The sequence below is a fragment of the Peromyscus californicus genome, unplaced genomic scaffold (assembly GCF_007827085.1).
Source record: "Peromyscus californicus insignis strain IS unplaced genomic scaffold, ASM782708v3 Scaffold_11__1_contigs__length_118956290, whole genome shotgun sequence".
In the NCBI taxonomy this organism is placed as follows: Eukaryota; Metazoa; Chordata; class Mammalia; order Rodentia; family Cricetidae; genus Peromyscus; species Peromyscus californicus.
Genome location: NW_026294402.1, coordinates 90,434,800 through 90,452,535, shown reverse-complemented (window position 1 = coordinate 90,452,535; position 17,736 = coordinate 90,434,800). Strand labels below are relative to the sequence as shown.

Sequence of the window (17,736 nt, the reverse complement as noted above, 5' to 3'; positions counted from 1 at the left end):
AACAATGAGCTTCAGATTCAATAAGATCCTATCTCAAAACCTAAGGAGAGGAACTAAGAAAGATAGCCAACACTGAACTCACATGTACACACATGTCACACACACACAATCATGTGTACACACACACACAATCATGTGTACACACACACACACACACACACACACAGGAAACTTCCTTGATTATAGGGCAACTGTGAAAAAAAATTCTAAGACTAACATCCTATTTAAATAACAAAGCAGAAAGTTTCCTCCTGATACAGGGAAGGGAAGGATTTCTTGTTATTCAACCTTTTCTCACAGACCTAGTTAGTGAAATAAGAAAAGAAATGGAAACAAAGAAGTAAAACTGTCTTTACTCACAAAAAGCACTGCAATGTAGGTTTAAAAACATGCTAAAGAATCTACAAAAGAGCTTCTAGAATAAATGGTGGCTTCACAAAGTGGCAGGCTGTAAGATCACTTTCCATACTTTGCATTATCTGCAATCAAGAAGTCAACTGTGGTGTAAAAGTATTCCAGAAGTAAGTAGTCTGTCAAGATTTAAACAGTTACACTGAGACATATGAGAAAATCTCATACTATCTTGTTGCATCTCACCAAAGATGGTGAATTCTCCCCCAGGGTATCTATGCTGTACATGATATCCACTCACCACGGGTAGCATACAATTAGCTTCAGGCTTGCCTTTGTTTTAGCTAACTATACAACTCTTTTTTTTTTTTTTTTTTTTGGTTTTTCGAGACAGGGTTTCTCTGTGTAGTTTTGCGCCTGTCCTGCAACTCACTTGGTAGCCCAGGCTGGCCTCAAACTCACAGAGATCCGCCTACCTCTGCCTCCCGAGTGCTGGGATTAAAGGCGTGCGCCACCACCGCCCGGCAACTATACAACTCTTAAGCTTCCAACTCTTAAAATGTTTGTCTTAAAACAAAGAGCTTAAAGCTGGGCAGTGGTGGTGCATGTCTTTAATCCCAGCACTCCAGAGGCTCAGCCAGGTGGATCTCTGGGAGTTCGAGGCCAGCCTGGTCTACAGAGGGAGATCCAACAGGCACCAAAAAACTACACAGAGGAACCCTATCTCAAAAAACAAAAACAAAAACAAAGAGCTATGTTCCTCACTAAGTACAGTAACATTCTGTTTCAAAAGAAAGACACTCACTTCTCAAAAGTTAAATAATTTGATAAAAACTCTAAGTATGTTAGAGCAAATAAGCTTTTACAGCTCAAGATTGACTAACTGTAGACAATGAGACTCTGAAAGTACAACTATGAGAAGGACTTTGCCCTCCAAGAGCTCTCAGCCTAGGAAGAGAATCATATTGAGAACGTCCTGTGACAAGGCAGTTACAAAGTGTGCGCAGGGTTCAAAGGTAGCATAGGCACTGAAACAAGGAGGGACTGAGAAATTCCTGTCGGCTAGATGTTCAAAGGAAATAGGAATCTGGTTAGTAGTCAAAGCATCTACAGGCAGATGACATAAACTCTTTCAATGTTCCTACTTTGAGAAAGACTCTGTAAGACAGACTAATGAAATACGTGTCCTCTGAGTATTTAGAGGCACACGCCCAGCACTTGGGAGGCAGAGCCAGGTGGATCTCTATGAGTTCGAGGCCAGCTTAGTCTACAGAGCAAGTTCCAGGACAGGCACCATAACCACACAGAGAAACCCTGTCTCCAGATTAAAAAAAAAAAAAAAAAGTCAGCTTGAGATACATAACAAGACTTAACATCAAATTATGTATGAAGGCGGGGCGCACACATGCGTGCTCACACTTACACACCCTTACCACACACACACACACACACACAGGCATGCATGCATGCACGCACGCGCGCGCGCGCGTGCGCGCGCACACACACACACACACAGGCATGCATGCACGCACGCACACAGACTTGCACAGACATGCATATGCATTAAGACAGGGAGAAGTGTGTAGTATTAGATGCGGTGATATATTGTGTACCCTAATAAACTTGCCTGAGTATCAGAGAACAGAGTCAGCCACTAGATTAGACATAGAGGTCAGGCAGTGGTGGCACACACCCTTAATCCCAGTACTCGGAAGCACACACACCTTTAATCCCAGAAGTGATGTCTGGGCAGAGAAAAGTATATAAGGTGTGAGAAAACAGGAACTCACTCTCTTTAGGCTGAGGATTTCCTAGAGGTAAGAACTAGTGGCTGGCTGTTCTGTTTCTCTGAACTTTCAGCTTTCACCTTTATATCTGGCTCTGGATTTTTTATTAAAAGACTATCTAAGAGTCAGACAGCAATTAGAAGCAGTCTTAGGGTTTCTATTGCAGTGATCAAACACCGTAACCAGAAGCAACTCAGGAGAAAAGGGTTTCTTTTAGTTTACAGTTCCACACAACAGTTCATCATCAAAGGAGGTCCGAGGGGCAGGAGCTGATGCAGAGACCATGGAGAAGTGATGCTTACTGGCTTGCTCAGGCTGCTTTCTTATATACTCCAGGACCACCTGCCCAGGGGTGGGCAGCATCCACTATGGGCTGGGCTCTTCCATATCAATCACCAATTAAGAAAATGACCCTACAGGTCAATCTTATGGAGGTGCTTCTTTCAACTCCGGTTATCTCTTCTCAGGTATGTCTCTAACCTGAGTTAAGACACAAAACTAGCCAGCACAGCACAGAAGCTCTGACAAGACCAAAGTTTAGATGTGAAAGATAACAGGAACTAAACAGGTAAAGTGAGAGAGAGAGAGAGAGAGAGAGAGAGAGAGAGAGAGAGAGAGAGAGAGAGAGAGACAGACAGAGAGAGAGAGAGAGACAGAGAGAGAGAGAGAGACAGAGAGAGAGAGAGACAGAGAGGAGAGAGAGGAGAGAGCATGGCACAAAAACGGTGAGACGAATGAGCTGGTAAAGTGCTTGCCTCACAAGCATAAGGACCTGAATTCAATCTTGGGAACCCAAGCTAAAAAACAAAAACAAAGGATGGTGGCATGTGTTTGTAATCCCTGAGGTTCATTGGCCTGCCATCCTAGCCTAGACCAGTAAGTATGAGAGTCTCTTGCTTTCTTCTTTGTTTCTTTCTTTTCGTTTTGAGACAGGGTTTCTCTGTGTAGCCCTGGTTTGTCCTGGAACTCACTCTATAGACTAGGCTGGCCTTGGACTCAGAGATCTGCCTGCCTCTGCCTCCTGAGTGCTGGGCCATATGCCTGTGCCATGACCACTATCTTAAAAATAAACAAAATTAAAAAGCCATGTATAGTGGCTCGGACCCATAATGCCAGCAAAGAGTAGGCAAAGGCAGGAGAATCACTGCAAACCTACGGCCACTCTAGTCTACATGGCAAGGGCCAGGACAGTCAGGACTTCAAAGCAAGACCACTTCAAAAACTGAAACAGAAAAAGGAAAGAAAAGAAACAAGGGATGGGCTCCTAGAGGAAAGCAGAAAGTGTGGAGTCCATGAGGAGATGCACCACACTACTAAAAAGCTTACTGAGTTTGCTAAGCCATTCAAGCAGAAGTCTGGAGAATGTATGGGAATGGCATTTAAGGCTGTGGGATAATGGGAGAAGGAACATATGGCTGGATCAGGCTGAGTTTATTGACACTGGTCCTGATGGAGAGTCTAGGTTTAATCTGGAAGCCTGCACAGGTAAAAAGGGTGTCAAAAGTTTGTGTAAGGAGAAATTACAATGCTAGAGTGGGTATGCTGTTAAAAGCCAATCCTCTACAATGGGAAAGCCCAGAAGACATGCCTTTCACTAATCCTGGAAGATGCAAAATGGTCTGGGGGTACCCGCGCACTGCAAGAGCCTTGCTGTCACTCACCCCTTTTCTTGTACCATATCTTAGGGTTGGAGACTCTTTTGCTAGGTTCGATTGCCGTGGATGTCGTTCTGTATAAATAAAACACTGATTGGCCAGTGGCCAGGCAGGAAGTATAGGCGGGACAAGGAGAGAGGAGAATTCTGGGAAGTGGAAGGCTGAGTGGGAGAGAGACACTGCCAGCCGCCTCCATGACAAGCAGCATGTGAAGATGCCAGTGAGCCACGAGCCACGTGGCAAGGTATCGATTTATAGAAATGGATTAACTTAAGAGATAAGAACGTTAGCAAGAAGCCTGCCACGGCCATACAGTTTGTAAGCAATATAAGTCTCTGTGTTTACTTGGTTGGGTCTGAGCGGCTGTGGGACTGGCAGGTGAGAGAGATTTGTCCTGACTGTGGGCCAGGCAGGAAAATTCTAGCTACATTCAATGAATTAAATGCAATGGGTTTAATTGGGCCTGAGAGAGCAGGGGCTGGGTGGCAGCACTGAATCACCAAAGACAAGATGATCTTAGTGATCCCAAGGGGCAGGACAGAAAAAGCAATGAACAGAACAGCCTAACCTATAATGGTCAGCCCAGGTAAAGTGAATTTTATAGTGACACGACTCATATGGACCTTCGGTATTGGCTAATCAGTCATGGTGTTTCCAGGCATGAAATAGATAAGAAGCCTACTGAATTTTTGTTTGATCTATATAAGCAGAAAAATTCTCAAACAAATGAAAGAAAGGCTACACTGGATCATGACAAAAGGGAATCTCAGCCTGTGAACCAATTTCCAGACTTGAGCCAGCGTGCAGACCCAGAACCCATTGAATGAAGGGACAGCCAGGTTCCCCTGAGGAAGGACTTGATAAAATACCTCAAAGTCCTACTGTCAGCCTTTCTCTGGTCCTTCTCCAGAGGGACTTATGGTCCTTTCAAGGGTAACTGTACTACTGGGTGAAAAGAAACAAGACTTTCAGGGGTCTATTAGATCCTAGGTCTGAACTGATGCTGATTCCGGAAGGTCCCAAGAAACTTGTGGCCCTCCAGTTACAGTAGGGGCTTGTGGTGGTCAGGTGAATAATGGAGTTTTGGCTGAAGGCCAACTCACAGCAAGTCCAGGGGGTCTCCCAACTCATCCTGGTTAGTTCCCCAGACCCAGAATGTGTAATTGAAATAGACACACTTAGAAGTTAAGAGAATCCTGACTAATACAGTGATGTAGCAAATCTCAGGCTAGACTGGACTATCTAACAAGATCCTACCTCAAAAAAACAAAACAAATCAAAACAACAACAAAACAAAAACAACAAAGAGCCCCAAAATAACCACCAAAAAAAAAAAAAAAAAAAAGGAAGGAAGACTGGAGTTGCTGGTGGCTGGCCAAACGGCTAAGCAGGTAAAGTGCTTGTCTTCAAGCCTGACCGCCACCCGGGGCTAATGAGATCACGGAACCACCACCACCACCACCACCTTTCTAAGCCAGCAGAGCTCCGAACTGCATTCTACTTATCCTTATACCCACAAATAAGAGGAGCTCTCACCGCTCATCAAAAAAACTTCCCTTTGCAAGGTGGACGGCAGTGGCACACGCCTTTAATGCCAGCACTCGGGAGGCAGAGCCAGGCAGATCTCTGTGAGTTCGAGGCCAGCCTGGTCTACAGAGTGAGATCCAGGACAGACACCAAAACTACACAGAGAAACCCTGTCTCAAAAAACTGAAAAACAAAACAAAAAACTTCCCTTTGCAGCAGAGACCATTAAGAAAAAATGCAACTGGTCAAAGTGCAGGAAACAACTAATTGTGGGGTGTCCAACAATAGTGGATACATATTCAACACAACAGCACTCAAGGCTCAGGACATCACAGAAGAGGGAACAGGAACGTAAGAGCTAACAGACAGGAAGTCTGCTCTAAGAGTATGTCTCCTAGAAATGACAGGGAAGCTACACCCATGATACCTCAACAACATGGCTGCCTAAACCACATACACGCACACACACATCCCGCACTATGGGGGCACAGGCCTTTAATCTTAGCACTCAGGAGGCAGAGGCAAGCAGGCCTCTGTGAGTTTGAAGCCAGCCTGGTCTACATAGAGAGTTCTAGGACAGCCAGGGCTGTTTCACAGAAAAACCCTATTTCTAATAATAATAATAATAATAATAATAATAATAATAAATCCTTTTTTCTAAACCTGACCCCTCTATCTCCAACTTTCCCAGTTGTTCTATACAGTTAAGCAAGCTAAGAAGGCTTTGCTCTATAGTTAAACTGTACTAGGATTTCCATACATCCAGAACAAACCTTTCTACCCTTCACATGCCCACTTCAACAGCCTCACTTAAGCCCTCCTTTCTCCTTACCTTGGGACTTTTGAAGGCATGTTTTCAGTCACCATTGCCTTTCATGATTTGCTGTATTTTTCCTGATTTTCCAGACGTCTACATCACTCATCATCCCCACCCCACTACTATCGTTTCCCCTTTCATCCAGGCCGTGGCTCCTGGGTTTTCCTGACCTGCACTTGTATGTTACTAAAGGAGAGAATCCCAATCACATATTGAAAGTTTTAAGTGTACTAAGATACTGGTTTCCTTCTGCCCCATGGCTTGGAGTGGCTACAGCTCTTAGGTATCACACCTATGATCTTTAACAATCCTTTTTTTTAGCCCTAGTGCATTTTATAAATGTTACATTACCATTTTCTATGTATGACATCATGTGGGGGGAAAGTGAAAAACACCAAGACAAAATATTTCTCAAATACTTTTATAACACTCTCAGAGTAATTCCTATAGACTATTAATATTATTTATTAAGCTAGATATTTTTATACCAAGTACAGACTTCCGCAGTCTCCATGGCACATCTCATAAAGTAGACAAAATCTTTTAAGGAAGCTGGTGTTTTCTCAAAACTGTAATACAATGGCAACTATGTTGTTCCTACCCTGTACAGTGGGAAATGTCAAGTATTTACAAAGCAGGAAAAAAAAATGATACCCCACATAGCCATCACTCAGCTTAAATACTCAATCACCTTATAAAGAATACTGCTTTATCTGTAATGCCCACATAGTCTACCCTCCTCACATTAGATTATTCTGAATCCAGCTGCAGACATCCTATCATTTCATCTATAACTATTTCATGTAGGCCTACATGCTAAAAGATAGCACAGAGAGATGGATATAAAGATGTTGCCAGTTTTCATAGAAGTCCTTATGTTGGTGAATCAGATTTCTGATATTAAGTATGCCCCAGTAAGTCATGGATTAGAGAAATTTATCTATTCGAAAACACATATTTATTCCATTTTTCTCTACTGCATTTTCTTACAAGTTAAAACAACTTGAAAGCAGAAAATTGGGGAACAGTTTTTAATTTTTAAATGTTTTATCAGCAAATATTAATTATACATAACAGATTTCATTGTGACAGTTTGTACATATATACAATATGTCCCAATTACACCTGTCTTCCTGTGACCCCCATCTGTCTCCCTCCTACCTCCATTATCCTCTTCCCTTCCCGACTAGCCCTCTTCGTACTTCATGGTTTTGTTTTATTCTGTTTTGGGTTTGGAGTGATCCAATAGTTTCCGTTAGGGGTGTTTCAGGAGCATGGGCACCTTACCAGTAGCTACATCACTGAAGAAGAAGTCTTTCCTTCCTCTATCAGCCAATGACTACAAACAATGAGAAGAGAGGAGTCCCTTGAGCCCCTCAACTCTTACCCTGTTTCCTTTTGTTTTGGAGACAAAGACTTACTCTATAGTCCAGTAGAGCGTGGAACTGAATATAAAGCTCACACTGGTCTCAAACTCATAGCAATCCTCCTGGCTCAGCCCCCAAAACATTAGAACTACAGCATATGCTACCATACACAGAAAAAATAGATTTAATAGTGTCAATTGGAGTAAGATCACTGGTTAAGGAGCTTTGAGACCTCTAAAGAAAGAGAGAAAAATTGCAGAAAAAAAGACCTTCCACTTCCTAGAGACAATTGACATTCATATGACTCATTTGGTATGTGATGACATCCTAACACTATGTAACTATTGTACACAAAGGAATTCTTATAATTGTATTATTTTATAGGAGAACTGCAACAAAATTAAATCCAGAAATTTTTTATCCAATAATCCTTACCTTTTGTTGGACTGAAATTCTGATCTATAAAGCCCCTCAGTTCTGCACTTGTGGATGTCAAACCAACCTAGATTAAAAAAAATTAATACTCGGATCTGAAGTATTATATCATTATTTAATAGACTTTTTTATCTTCCACAAGAGGTCTGTATCAAGTATTATATAAAGTCTTATGAAATAAATCAATTACATCATCCATAGGAATATATTACTAAAAAGAAAATGTTACCATATTGCTTGAAATGGGAAAACTAAGAATTTTAGATTAAAAATTAATGGAATGTTACTTATGAGTTAAACCAAAATCCACAAATTTTCTGAATATTTTGAAGGCAAGTAATATGGCAGCTGCCAACAGATAAATCACAATTCCATCCTGAGGGCTGGAGGCTTGGCTCAGCAGCAGAACACTTGCCTAGCATGTAAAAAGCCCTGGTTTGAACTCTAGCACTATGAAAATAAGAGTAATTCTATCCTCATTGCTGCCCTTAATTTCTAATGTTCTTAATCACTTCTACAGTGTTTTGAAGAACCACCACAGAAATACCATGACTAACTCAAGTCCATTCATTTATCTGGGTCCACCCTGGCTCACAAAGCCCACTGTTATGAGCCCTGGTGAAGCCATTCAAATTACAAATTTGCAAATGAGAATGTGCTGCCAGTACTTACCAATTCTGGTTGTTGTAAAGCCCCAAGGAGATAAGTAATGCAAAGGATGCGGCACACAACATGGCACACACTCTTCAATCTATGTCAACACTTATTAGTTAGTACTATGCATCAGCAGCTCTCGGTGGCAATGGCCTTCGGAGCCTGTGTTTCACTTAATGTAATATCTACAGGGCTATTTGGTATCACAGATGAAAATGCAGTACCATAAGAAACAGTCATTTTCTGTTGTGGATATAAGGCCTCATATATCCCAGGCTGGCCTCAAACTGTATAGCTGAGGATTAATCTTCTGATCCTCCAATCTCTATCTCAAGAGTGCTGAAATTACAGGAATGCATGACCACACCTGATTTTCATAAAAATTCTAAAAATTTGTTTCAGAGCCTAGGGGAATCTTGACTTTGAAAACTTGACACAGGGGCCATCAAGACAGCTCAGTACATAAAGTGCTTGCTGAGTAAGCTTGAATATCTGAGTTCAAACTCCAATTCACATAAAGATAAAAGGGAGACTCAATTCCACAAAGCTGTCCTCAAGAGCACAATGGCATCAGGTAGCTCCCCCCCATACCCCCTACCCCTGCATCATATACACACATAATAAGATTTTTATTTAAGATTAAAAAAAAACTTAGCTCAATCTCTAAATTCAAGGTCAGCCTGCTCTACACAGTGAGTTCCAGGACAGTCAAGGCTACATAAAGAAACCCTGTCTCAAGGAAGAAGACAAACAAACAGCTTAGTTCAAAGCAAGTTATAGTAAATGGATCCATTATTACTATATATTATAGTTTTGTACATTAAAGAGTTGCAATCTTGTAACATTACAAACTTGAAATATTCTGCAAACCTTGAACGTTACAAATTTGTAGTTTGATACCTCAAACCCTCTTTTCAAATATATCTTTAAAACAGTTTTATTGGACTAGAACTCATTCTCAAATTATTGATCCTTATCTTGGTGTTTTGATACATGTCTAAATTATAAAATGATCGTTACAATTAAGCTAATTACAAATCCTTACTTTTATGGTAGGTTGTATGCATGCCTGAGTATGTATACTGAATAGATTTAATTTAATATTGATCTGTGCTGGTATAGTTCAGCAAGCTTTGCCTTGCATGCCCAAGTCTCTGGGTTCAATTCCCAGGACTGCCCCTACCTCCCAATAAAACTATCCTCATAACAAATTACAAGTATATAATACGATACTTCAATAAGCATCACCATGCTGCAAATCAGTTCTTCAGTAACTTAAAAGAATTTTAAAGAACATGAGGCACTGAAACTTTGTACACTTGACTTTAAAATTTTTTTTTTATAATTTTATGTGTATAGGTGGTTTGTCTGCATGCACATCTGTGCACCCTGTGTGCCTGGTATCCACAGAGGCCAGAAGAGGGCATCAGATCCTTTGGAACTATTGTTACAAACACTTGTAAGCTGCCATATGGGTGCTAGAAATCAAACCCAAGACTTCTAGAAGAGCAGCCAATTCTTTTAACTGCTGAGCCATCTTTCCAGTCCAACACTGGACTGTTTTTTTTAATTATTGAATATTTAACATTATATATCCTCCATAAGCACTCACTTGGTCCTTATCAATTTAATAGTTTAAGAGCCGATGATTTCATTATTCAGTGGTTAAAATCCTTGACCAAGTGCAGCTTCCTTTTACCAAAATATTTCTATGTATCGTTCAACACAGCCAAGTAATTCTGATATATCAGACAAATGGCACCTAAAATCAAATTTTTACGGCAGAAATTGACACTGAGATGTGTAGAAACGAGCTTCTCAATTCTATGTGATGGTGTAGCTGCTTTGCAGGGAGATTTAAGTTCAGCTAGCCTTAAAAAAATGCAGCAAACAGCCACATCATGGCTCTCCTGGATTGCTCACAGATACAATGTTCCACATTCCAGCAGCTGAGCATCTGCTGAGCTGTGTGCTGTCATTACTAAGGAGCCCGCTCACACTGCAAGCAATTCTGCTACCAAGAGACAACAAAACTTTAGTCTGTCCTACTTCGAAAAGAAAGCAAAAATGGCAAGGACAACTTTTAAATATATTTATCCCATGTCTAATACAGGACCATTTAATACACATACAGTAACTTCAGGAAAGCTGTTTTACATTTTTCTTATTTTATAAAAATAACAGTTAAAAAAAAAAAAAAAACCTCAACAAAAACCACACATTCACAGTACAGACTTCAGTTACTGGGTTCCTGTTAGGCTTCAACACCTGCTCCTCATGCCAGTCTCTGTATGCAGAGTAAAGCAGCAGCAACCAAACCTACAAACTTCCAAAGCAGCTGCACACCCATGCCTTCACTGTACAGTTAAAAATTAGACAAAGGTCAACTAAGTCTCAATATTACAGCCTAATTTTAATCTTGGAAAACAGTTTAATCTAACATTCATAAAAATACTACCAAAACCAATTTATTAAATCAAAGTATCTATTTTTATACTTCATAGTTTGAAGATTCAAAGTATATTACTTAAAAGTAAAGAAGTTGGCTAGGAAAGACATTAAAATATTCTTTCTAACCAGTTAGTGGTGGCTCATGCCTTTAGTCCCAGCACTTAGGAGGGAGAGACAGGAAGCTAGCCTGGTCTACAAAGTGAGTTTCAGGACAGCTAGACCTGTTACACAGAGAAACCTTGTCTAGGGAAAAAACAAACAACAACAACAACAACAAACAAATAAAAATAATAATTTTTTCCTTGGCTGGAAAGATGGTTCAATGGTTAAGAGTGTACACGATGTCACACTCATGTCAGGGAGTTCACAACCATCTGTAACTCAAGCTCCAAGAAATCCAATGCTTCCGAAGGTCTCCACAGGCATGTACAGTTTGCAGGCCTGGTTGTTCATGGCTTTAATTCCAGCACTCGGGAGGCAGAGACAGGTGGATTTCTGTGAGACTGAGGTCAGTCTGGTATCATAATAAGTTCTGCACAGCCAGAACTATGTAGACCCTATCTCAAAAAACAAAACAAACAAAAAACAAGGCAAGTGGCGGTGGCACACACCTTTAGTCCTAGCACTGGGGAGGCAGAGGCAAGTGGATCTCTGAGTTTGAGGCCAGCCTGGTCTACAGAGCAAGTTCTAGGACAGTCGGGGTTACAAAGAGAAACTCTCTCTTAAAAAAAAAAACAACCATATATATATATATAATATATATATATAATATATATAATATATATATATAAATAGATAAATAGATAGATAAATAAATAAATGGCTGGTCTACGGAGTGAGTTCTAGGACAGCCAAGGTTACAAAGAGAAACCTTCTCTCAAAAAACAAAATAGAGAAAGAGGGAGAGAGAGAGAGAGAAGCGTGTTCTTTCCTTATTCTATCTATTTAAACAGAATTAAAGTTAGGGTATGGTGATACTAGACTTTAGTCCCAGTACTTGGAAGGCAGATCTCTGTGAGTTCAAGGCCATTATGGTCTACATAGTGAGTTCCAGGACACCCAGGGATAGTGTGATCCTGTTTCAAATAAACAAACAAGTAAATAAATAAGGAATCACGGGGTTGGAAAGAATGGTTTAAAGTAGTCATTGCAGGCTGGAGAGATGGCTCAGTGGTTAAGGGCACTGGCTGCTTTTCCAAAGGACCTGGGTTTAATTCCCAGCAACCACATGGCAGCTAACAATTGTATGTAACTCTAGTTCTAGGGGATCTGACACCTTCACACCAATTCACATGAAGTTAAATAAATTATTTTTAAAAAATTTTTTAAAAAAATGGTTATTGCTCTTACAGAAGATCAGATTTGGCTCCTAACTTTCAAGGTGATAGAGCTCACACTCTCCTATAATTGCAACAAAAGTGGATCCAGTGCCCTCCTACAGTCTCCATAGACATCTGCATGCACATGTATATTCACATGTCTACACACACAAAAAACCAATAAAAATAAATCTTAAAAATGAATGAATTAAAGTAAAAAAAGGAACTAAAGGGGGCACCGTGATATAAGCCTGTGATCCCAGGATTTGACGGGTTGATCTGGGAGAAACCCAAATCAAGGCTAACCTTGAATACACAGTGAATTCCAGGACAGCCTAAGCTACCCAGTGAGATCCTGTCTCGGAAAAAAACAACAAAAAGAATATTTCATTGAGCAAGAGACAATAAAACTCACATTTCATGTTATACTTTTTGCCTAATCAGATACTAAGAAACGTCTTCTATCTAGGTATTTCACTATACATTTTCTTAATTAATTTAAACAAATTTAATGGGTTTAAGGTACAGATATGATATAGATAAATAAATATGGAATAATATCTGGGTATTCTAATGCTGTACTATAAACTGTGAGCAGTCAATAAAGGTATACTAAATAAAAATACCTAAGCCTATTTTTGTTTTGTTTTTTTTTTTTGTAAAATGTTTAGCCCTGGCTGGCCTTGAACTTGTGATCATCCTGCCTCCTTCAGCAAATCCTACAGACGTAAGCCACCACAACCAGCTTGTTTTTAGTTTTTTGAGACGGGGTTTCTCTGCGTAGCCCTGGCTGTCCTAGAACTCACTCTGTAGACCAGGCTGGCCTCAAACTCACAGAGATCCACTATGCCTCCTGAGTGCTGGGATTAAAGGCATGTGCCACCATCACCTGGCCCTAAGCCTATTTTTAACAATCAATTGTATTCCTCAATAAGAATATTATAAACTGCACTGATATTTGGTATTTCTGACATAGAAAACAATTCAATGAGATGATCTGTACTTAGTGGTAAGCTCTATCTTTCACAGGCAAGACAATTTTGGAATCATCATTATACAATGTACATATGTAAACAACAGACTTGAATACCTTACATCAAATAATTGTGCGTGTTTATAGTGAAGTAATACTTAAGTTTTAGTTATTATTTAGATGCCAATAGCTTTCACAACATCAACATGTACAATTTCCAAACAGAAATGTAGATAACCAATAAACACATTGAATATTAGTTTAGCCTTACTAGTAATCAGAAGAAATCACATACAACTTTTTGCTGGTTAGAGTGGCTAAGAATAAAAAATAAAAGTCGGGCGCCGGTGGTGGTGCACGCCTTTAATCCCAGCACTCGGAAGGCAGAGCCAGGCGGATCTCTTTGAGTTTGAGGCCAGCCTGGGCTACAGAGCGAGATCCAGAACAGGCAAAATAAATAAATAAATAAATGAATAAATAAATAAATAAATAAAGAGAGGGAAAGAAAGAAAACCTGTAGACAGAAAGAAAGAAAACCTGTAGACAGTACTCTTGCTACTGTTGGGTTCGTTGCCCCTTGCAAATGTGTGTGTAAGCATACACATAAGAGAAATGTCACTCTCATACATTACTGGTAAGTAAATAAATAACCAGCCTTTAGAAAACACCATGTAGCAGTATGATTCTAGAGCTCTTAGAGCAGAAGCTATAACTCAGTAGTAAAGTACTTGCCTCACATGCATGAGGTCCAACATTCAATATCTACTACTACTAAAAAAAGGGAGGAAAAGATAATCTCTGGGAAAAAAATCATAAATACTCAATAATATGACTCAGAAATTTTCTAAGCCTTTTGTCTGATGGAAATAATCTAACAAACGAGCAAAAGAGTACAAAAATGTTCAAAGTCAAGTATTCCTAAGAAGTAAGAAGCAGAAAAATGAGTTCTAAGACAGGCTAGATAGATCAAGACCGAGGACACAGCAATATCCTGTCTTAAAAAACAAAGGCTAAGGAAGGTGGCTCATACCTGTAGTCCCACCAGTTGGAAGAGTGAAGCTGGACGACCGCCATGAGTAGGAGGCTTGGATTGCATAGTGAATTCAAAGCCAGTCTAAGCTACATAGTGAGATCCTATCTCAAAACAAAATTCTTGAAAATGCTCTAGTGATGCCTGAAAGTAATCTTAGCATTTGAGGGGCAGGAGAAACATCCAATGCAAACCTGGGCTACATAAGACCTTGTTTCAAATTACAAATATGGCCAGAGAGATCATTTGATCAGTAAATATGCTTCACACAAGCCTGGTGACCTGAGTTCAATTCTGGCATCCACCGTGGAAGGAGACTCAATTCCTGAAAGTTGTCTTCTGACTTGCACAAGCACCCTGTGGCTATGTGCACACCTACACACAATACAGATACACCTATACACAAATAAATAAAAGTTTAAAAAACTGTAAAGGGAAAAATAGAAACATTTAAAAATGGGGGGAAATGACTACTATCAGAAAACTGGTGTATTGTCCATACCATGAGTAACATAAAATAGCCTTTTAAAATGTTGCAGAAGTATCAAGGTAAAAAAAGAGTATTCACTATTTTCTGTTAAAAAAAAATACAGCATATGTAAAAAAGTTTCGTTGAGAAGGCAAAATATAGTACACCTTGGCTTATTTGTCAAATCTTCTTTTGTAAGACAGGCATGGCGCTGGGTGTTGCATGTCTGCAATTCAAGAACTTAGGACACTGCTGAAGAAAAACTGTGAGTTTGAGAGGCTAGCCTGGCTAGAGAGCAAGACACTGTCTCAAAAAGAAAAAAAAAATCTATGCTGTATACTAGATGAACTTAAAATATACCTGAATTTTTGGTCTAGAAGACTCATTGGATAGTAAGTACTATTAAATGAGATACAGAGAATATATGTCACTACATCTCATCCTCTTCACAAAAGGATCCATGCCATATCCTGTGTTATTCAGACAAGAGACATTAATGACAGGCTCCTGGCAAAGGCCTCACACCTTCAGCATCCTATTTACTTCCACACAGATGGAAAGATCTAGATCTGTGAACCAAGCAAGGTAATCAAACTGCTTCTGTGGATTTTTTTTTTTTTTTTTGGTTTTTCAAGACAGGGTTTCTCTGTGTGGCTTTGCACCTTTCCTGGTTCTCGCTCTGTAGACCAGGCTGGCCTCAAATTCACAAAAATCCTCCTGCCTCTGCCTCCTGAGTGCTGGGATTAAAGGCGTGCGGTGGCCGCCGCCGCCACCACCACCTGGCCCTTGTATCTTCTTATAAACTGAAACACTACAGGACCCAAGTAAGCCATTATGCTACCACCTATACAGCCAAAAGGTGGGGTCGGGGGACACAGTACATGATGCCACCCTTCAAACCTCTAAACTAGAGGTAGTGAAAGTCTGAGAACTCTAAACTTTTCAGTTAAATGAAGCAATATATTTACTCTTTGGCTTAAATTGAGTTTTGCTGTGATGACTGGTTGGGTTTTTGTTGTTTTGTTTTGATTTTCAGACAAGATCTTGCTACATTAGCTAGCGTAGCCTCAAACTCACCATCCTCCTGCCTCAGGCTCCTGAATGAACAGGAGTACAGCCATACACTTCCATAACTAGCTCCTTAACAGTTTTGAGTAGGATTTTGGTTTTTCCTGATCATAAGTATGATCTAAAAGGCAAAGGTAACTGTGTATTTGTGCGTGCGTACACACACACACACACACACAAGTGTTCTCTGCTCTCAGAAGAGAAATGCTTTCCTTGAGTCTGCAATTAGAAGTGACAGGAAGGAAAGGATCTGTCAGCCTGCTTCTTTCCCTCCTGTATATCTCCCTCAGAATATGCACGGAAGAGACAGTGAAAGGCTGGCTATGACCTAAGGTGATTTTCAGGTGAGAGGAGGAAGAAATGAAACAGATGGATAACATCAGAAAGGGATGAGCTATGAAAACAAATAACTGTTCCAATTCCCGACAGACTCCAAGTTTTGGGCCCACATCTTTCTGAGGTGCAGACAAATTGCTAAACAGTCTTATTAAATAAAAAACACGGAGCCACAACATCTCTAGTCATCAGAGAAATGCAAATCAAAATGACTCTGAGATACCACCTTACACCTGTCAGAATGGCTATGATCAAAAACACTGATAACAGCTTATGTTGGAGAGGATGTGGAGCAAGGGGAACACTCCTCCACTGTTGGTGGGACTGCAAACTTGTACAACCACTGTGGAAATCAGTATGGTGGTTTCTCAGAAAATTGGGAATCGATCTACCTCAAGACCCAGCCATACCACTCTTGGGCATATACCCAAGGAATGCTCAATCATACCACAAAGATACATGCTCAGCTATGTTCATAGCAGCATTATTCGTAATAGCCAGAACATGGAAACAACCTAGATGCACGTCAACTGAAGAATGGATTAAAAAAATGTGGTACATATACACAATGGAGTACTACTCAGCAGAAAAACAATGACATATTGAAATTTGCAGGTAAATGGATGGAACTAGAAAATATCATCCTGAGTGAGGTAACCCAGACTCAGAAGGACAAACATGGTATGTACTCACTTATAAGTGGATACTAGATATAAAGCAAAGGACAATCAGACTGCAACCCACAGATCCAGGGAGGCTACCTAGCAGGGGAGACCCTAGGATGACTGTGGCTTATAATAAGTTTTGGTTTTACCCAATCACTGGACAAGCTTTAGTGAAACCTTCCACTATTAGGATAAGAATTTGTACTATATCAAGCTGATGAAGGAAAAGGCTGGCTGTACTTTCAGGAGGGGAGGCTAAAATGCTTTTAGAATATGGATTAGCCTATAGAAAAATGTCTGCTGTAAATCAAACAGTGTAGGGGAAGATGCATAGGTAGCTCACTTACACAACTTTAGTAAAACATAGCTCTCTGAACAGATGAAAATAGGTTTACTCTGTATACCAGAATCTAATCAATATTTATATGTATAATTCAGCTATCATTGGCTTAAAAGGGCTTATTAGTAAATGTTATCATTTATACTATTTTCTACAGAGAAAATATTTTACTGTTTAAATTACAACCTGTTTTTATGTTCAAAGGAAAAAACAAACAAACAAACAAAAAAACACAGAGCCGCCGGGCAGTGGTGGCACATGCCTTTAATCCCAGCACTCGGGAGGCAGAGGCAGGAGGATCTCTGTGAGTTCGAGGCCAGCCTGGTCTACAAAGTGAGTTCCAGGAAAGGCGCAAAGCTACACAGAGAAACCCTGTCTCGAAAAACCAAACAAAAAACAACAACAAAAAAAAAAAAACCACAGAGCCAGATATAGGGGTGATAACCTGGGAGATCAGGGAAACAGGAAAAACCACAAGCTAACCTCACCTCA

At 40.2% G+C, this 17,736-nt stretch overlaps 1 protein-coding gene across 18 annotated transcripts in view; it reads right to left on the bottom strand.

Annotated features, from left to right (window-relative positions):
* The window catches only part of Tfdp2 (transcription factor Dp-2), a 138,780-nt gene that overhangs the window by 89,042 nt on the left and 32,002 nt on the right, over positions 1-17,736 (bottom strand). For 8 of the 18 annotated variants that reach the window (XM_052717223.1, XM_052717218.1, XM_052717212.1 and 5 more), the window contains one exon: positions 7,940-8,006. The exons of the other annotated variants lie outside the window; for them this stretch is intronic. In XM_052717223.1, the coding sequence (XP_052573183.1) occupies positions 7,940-8,006 (67 nt within the window). The remainder of the gene's footprint in view (positions 1-7,939; positions 8,007-17,736) is intronic. 18 annotated transcript variants of the gene reach the window in all.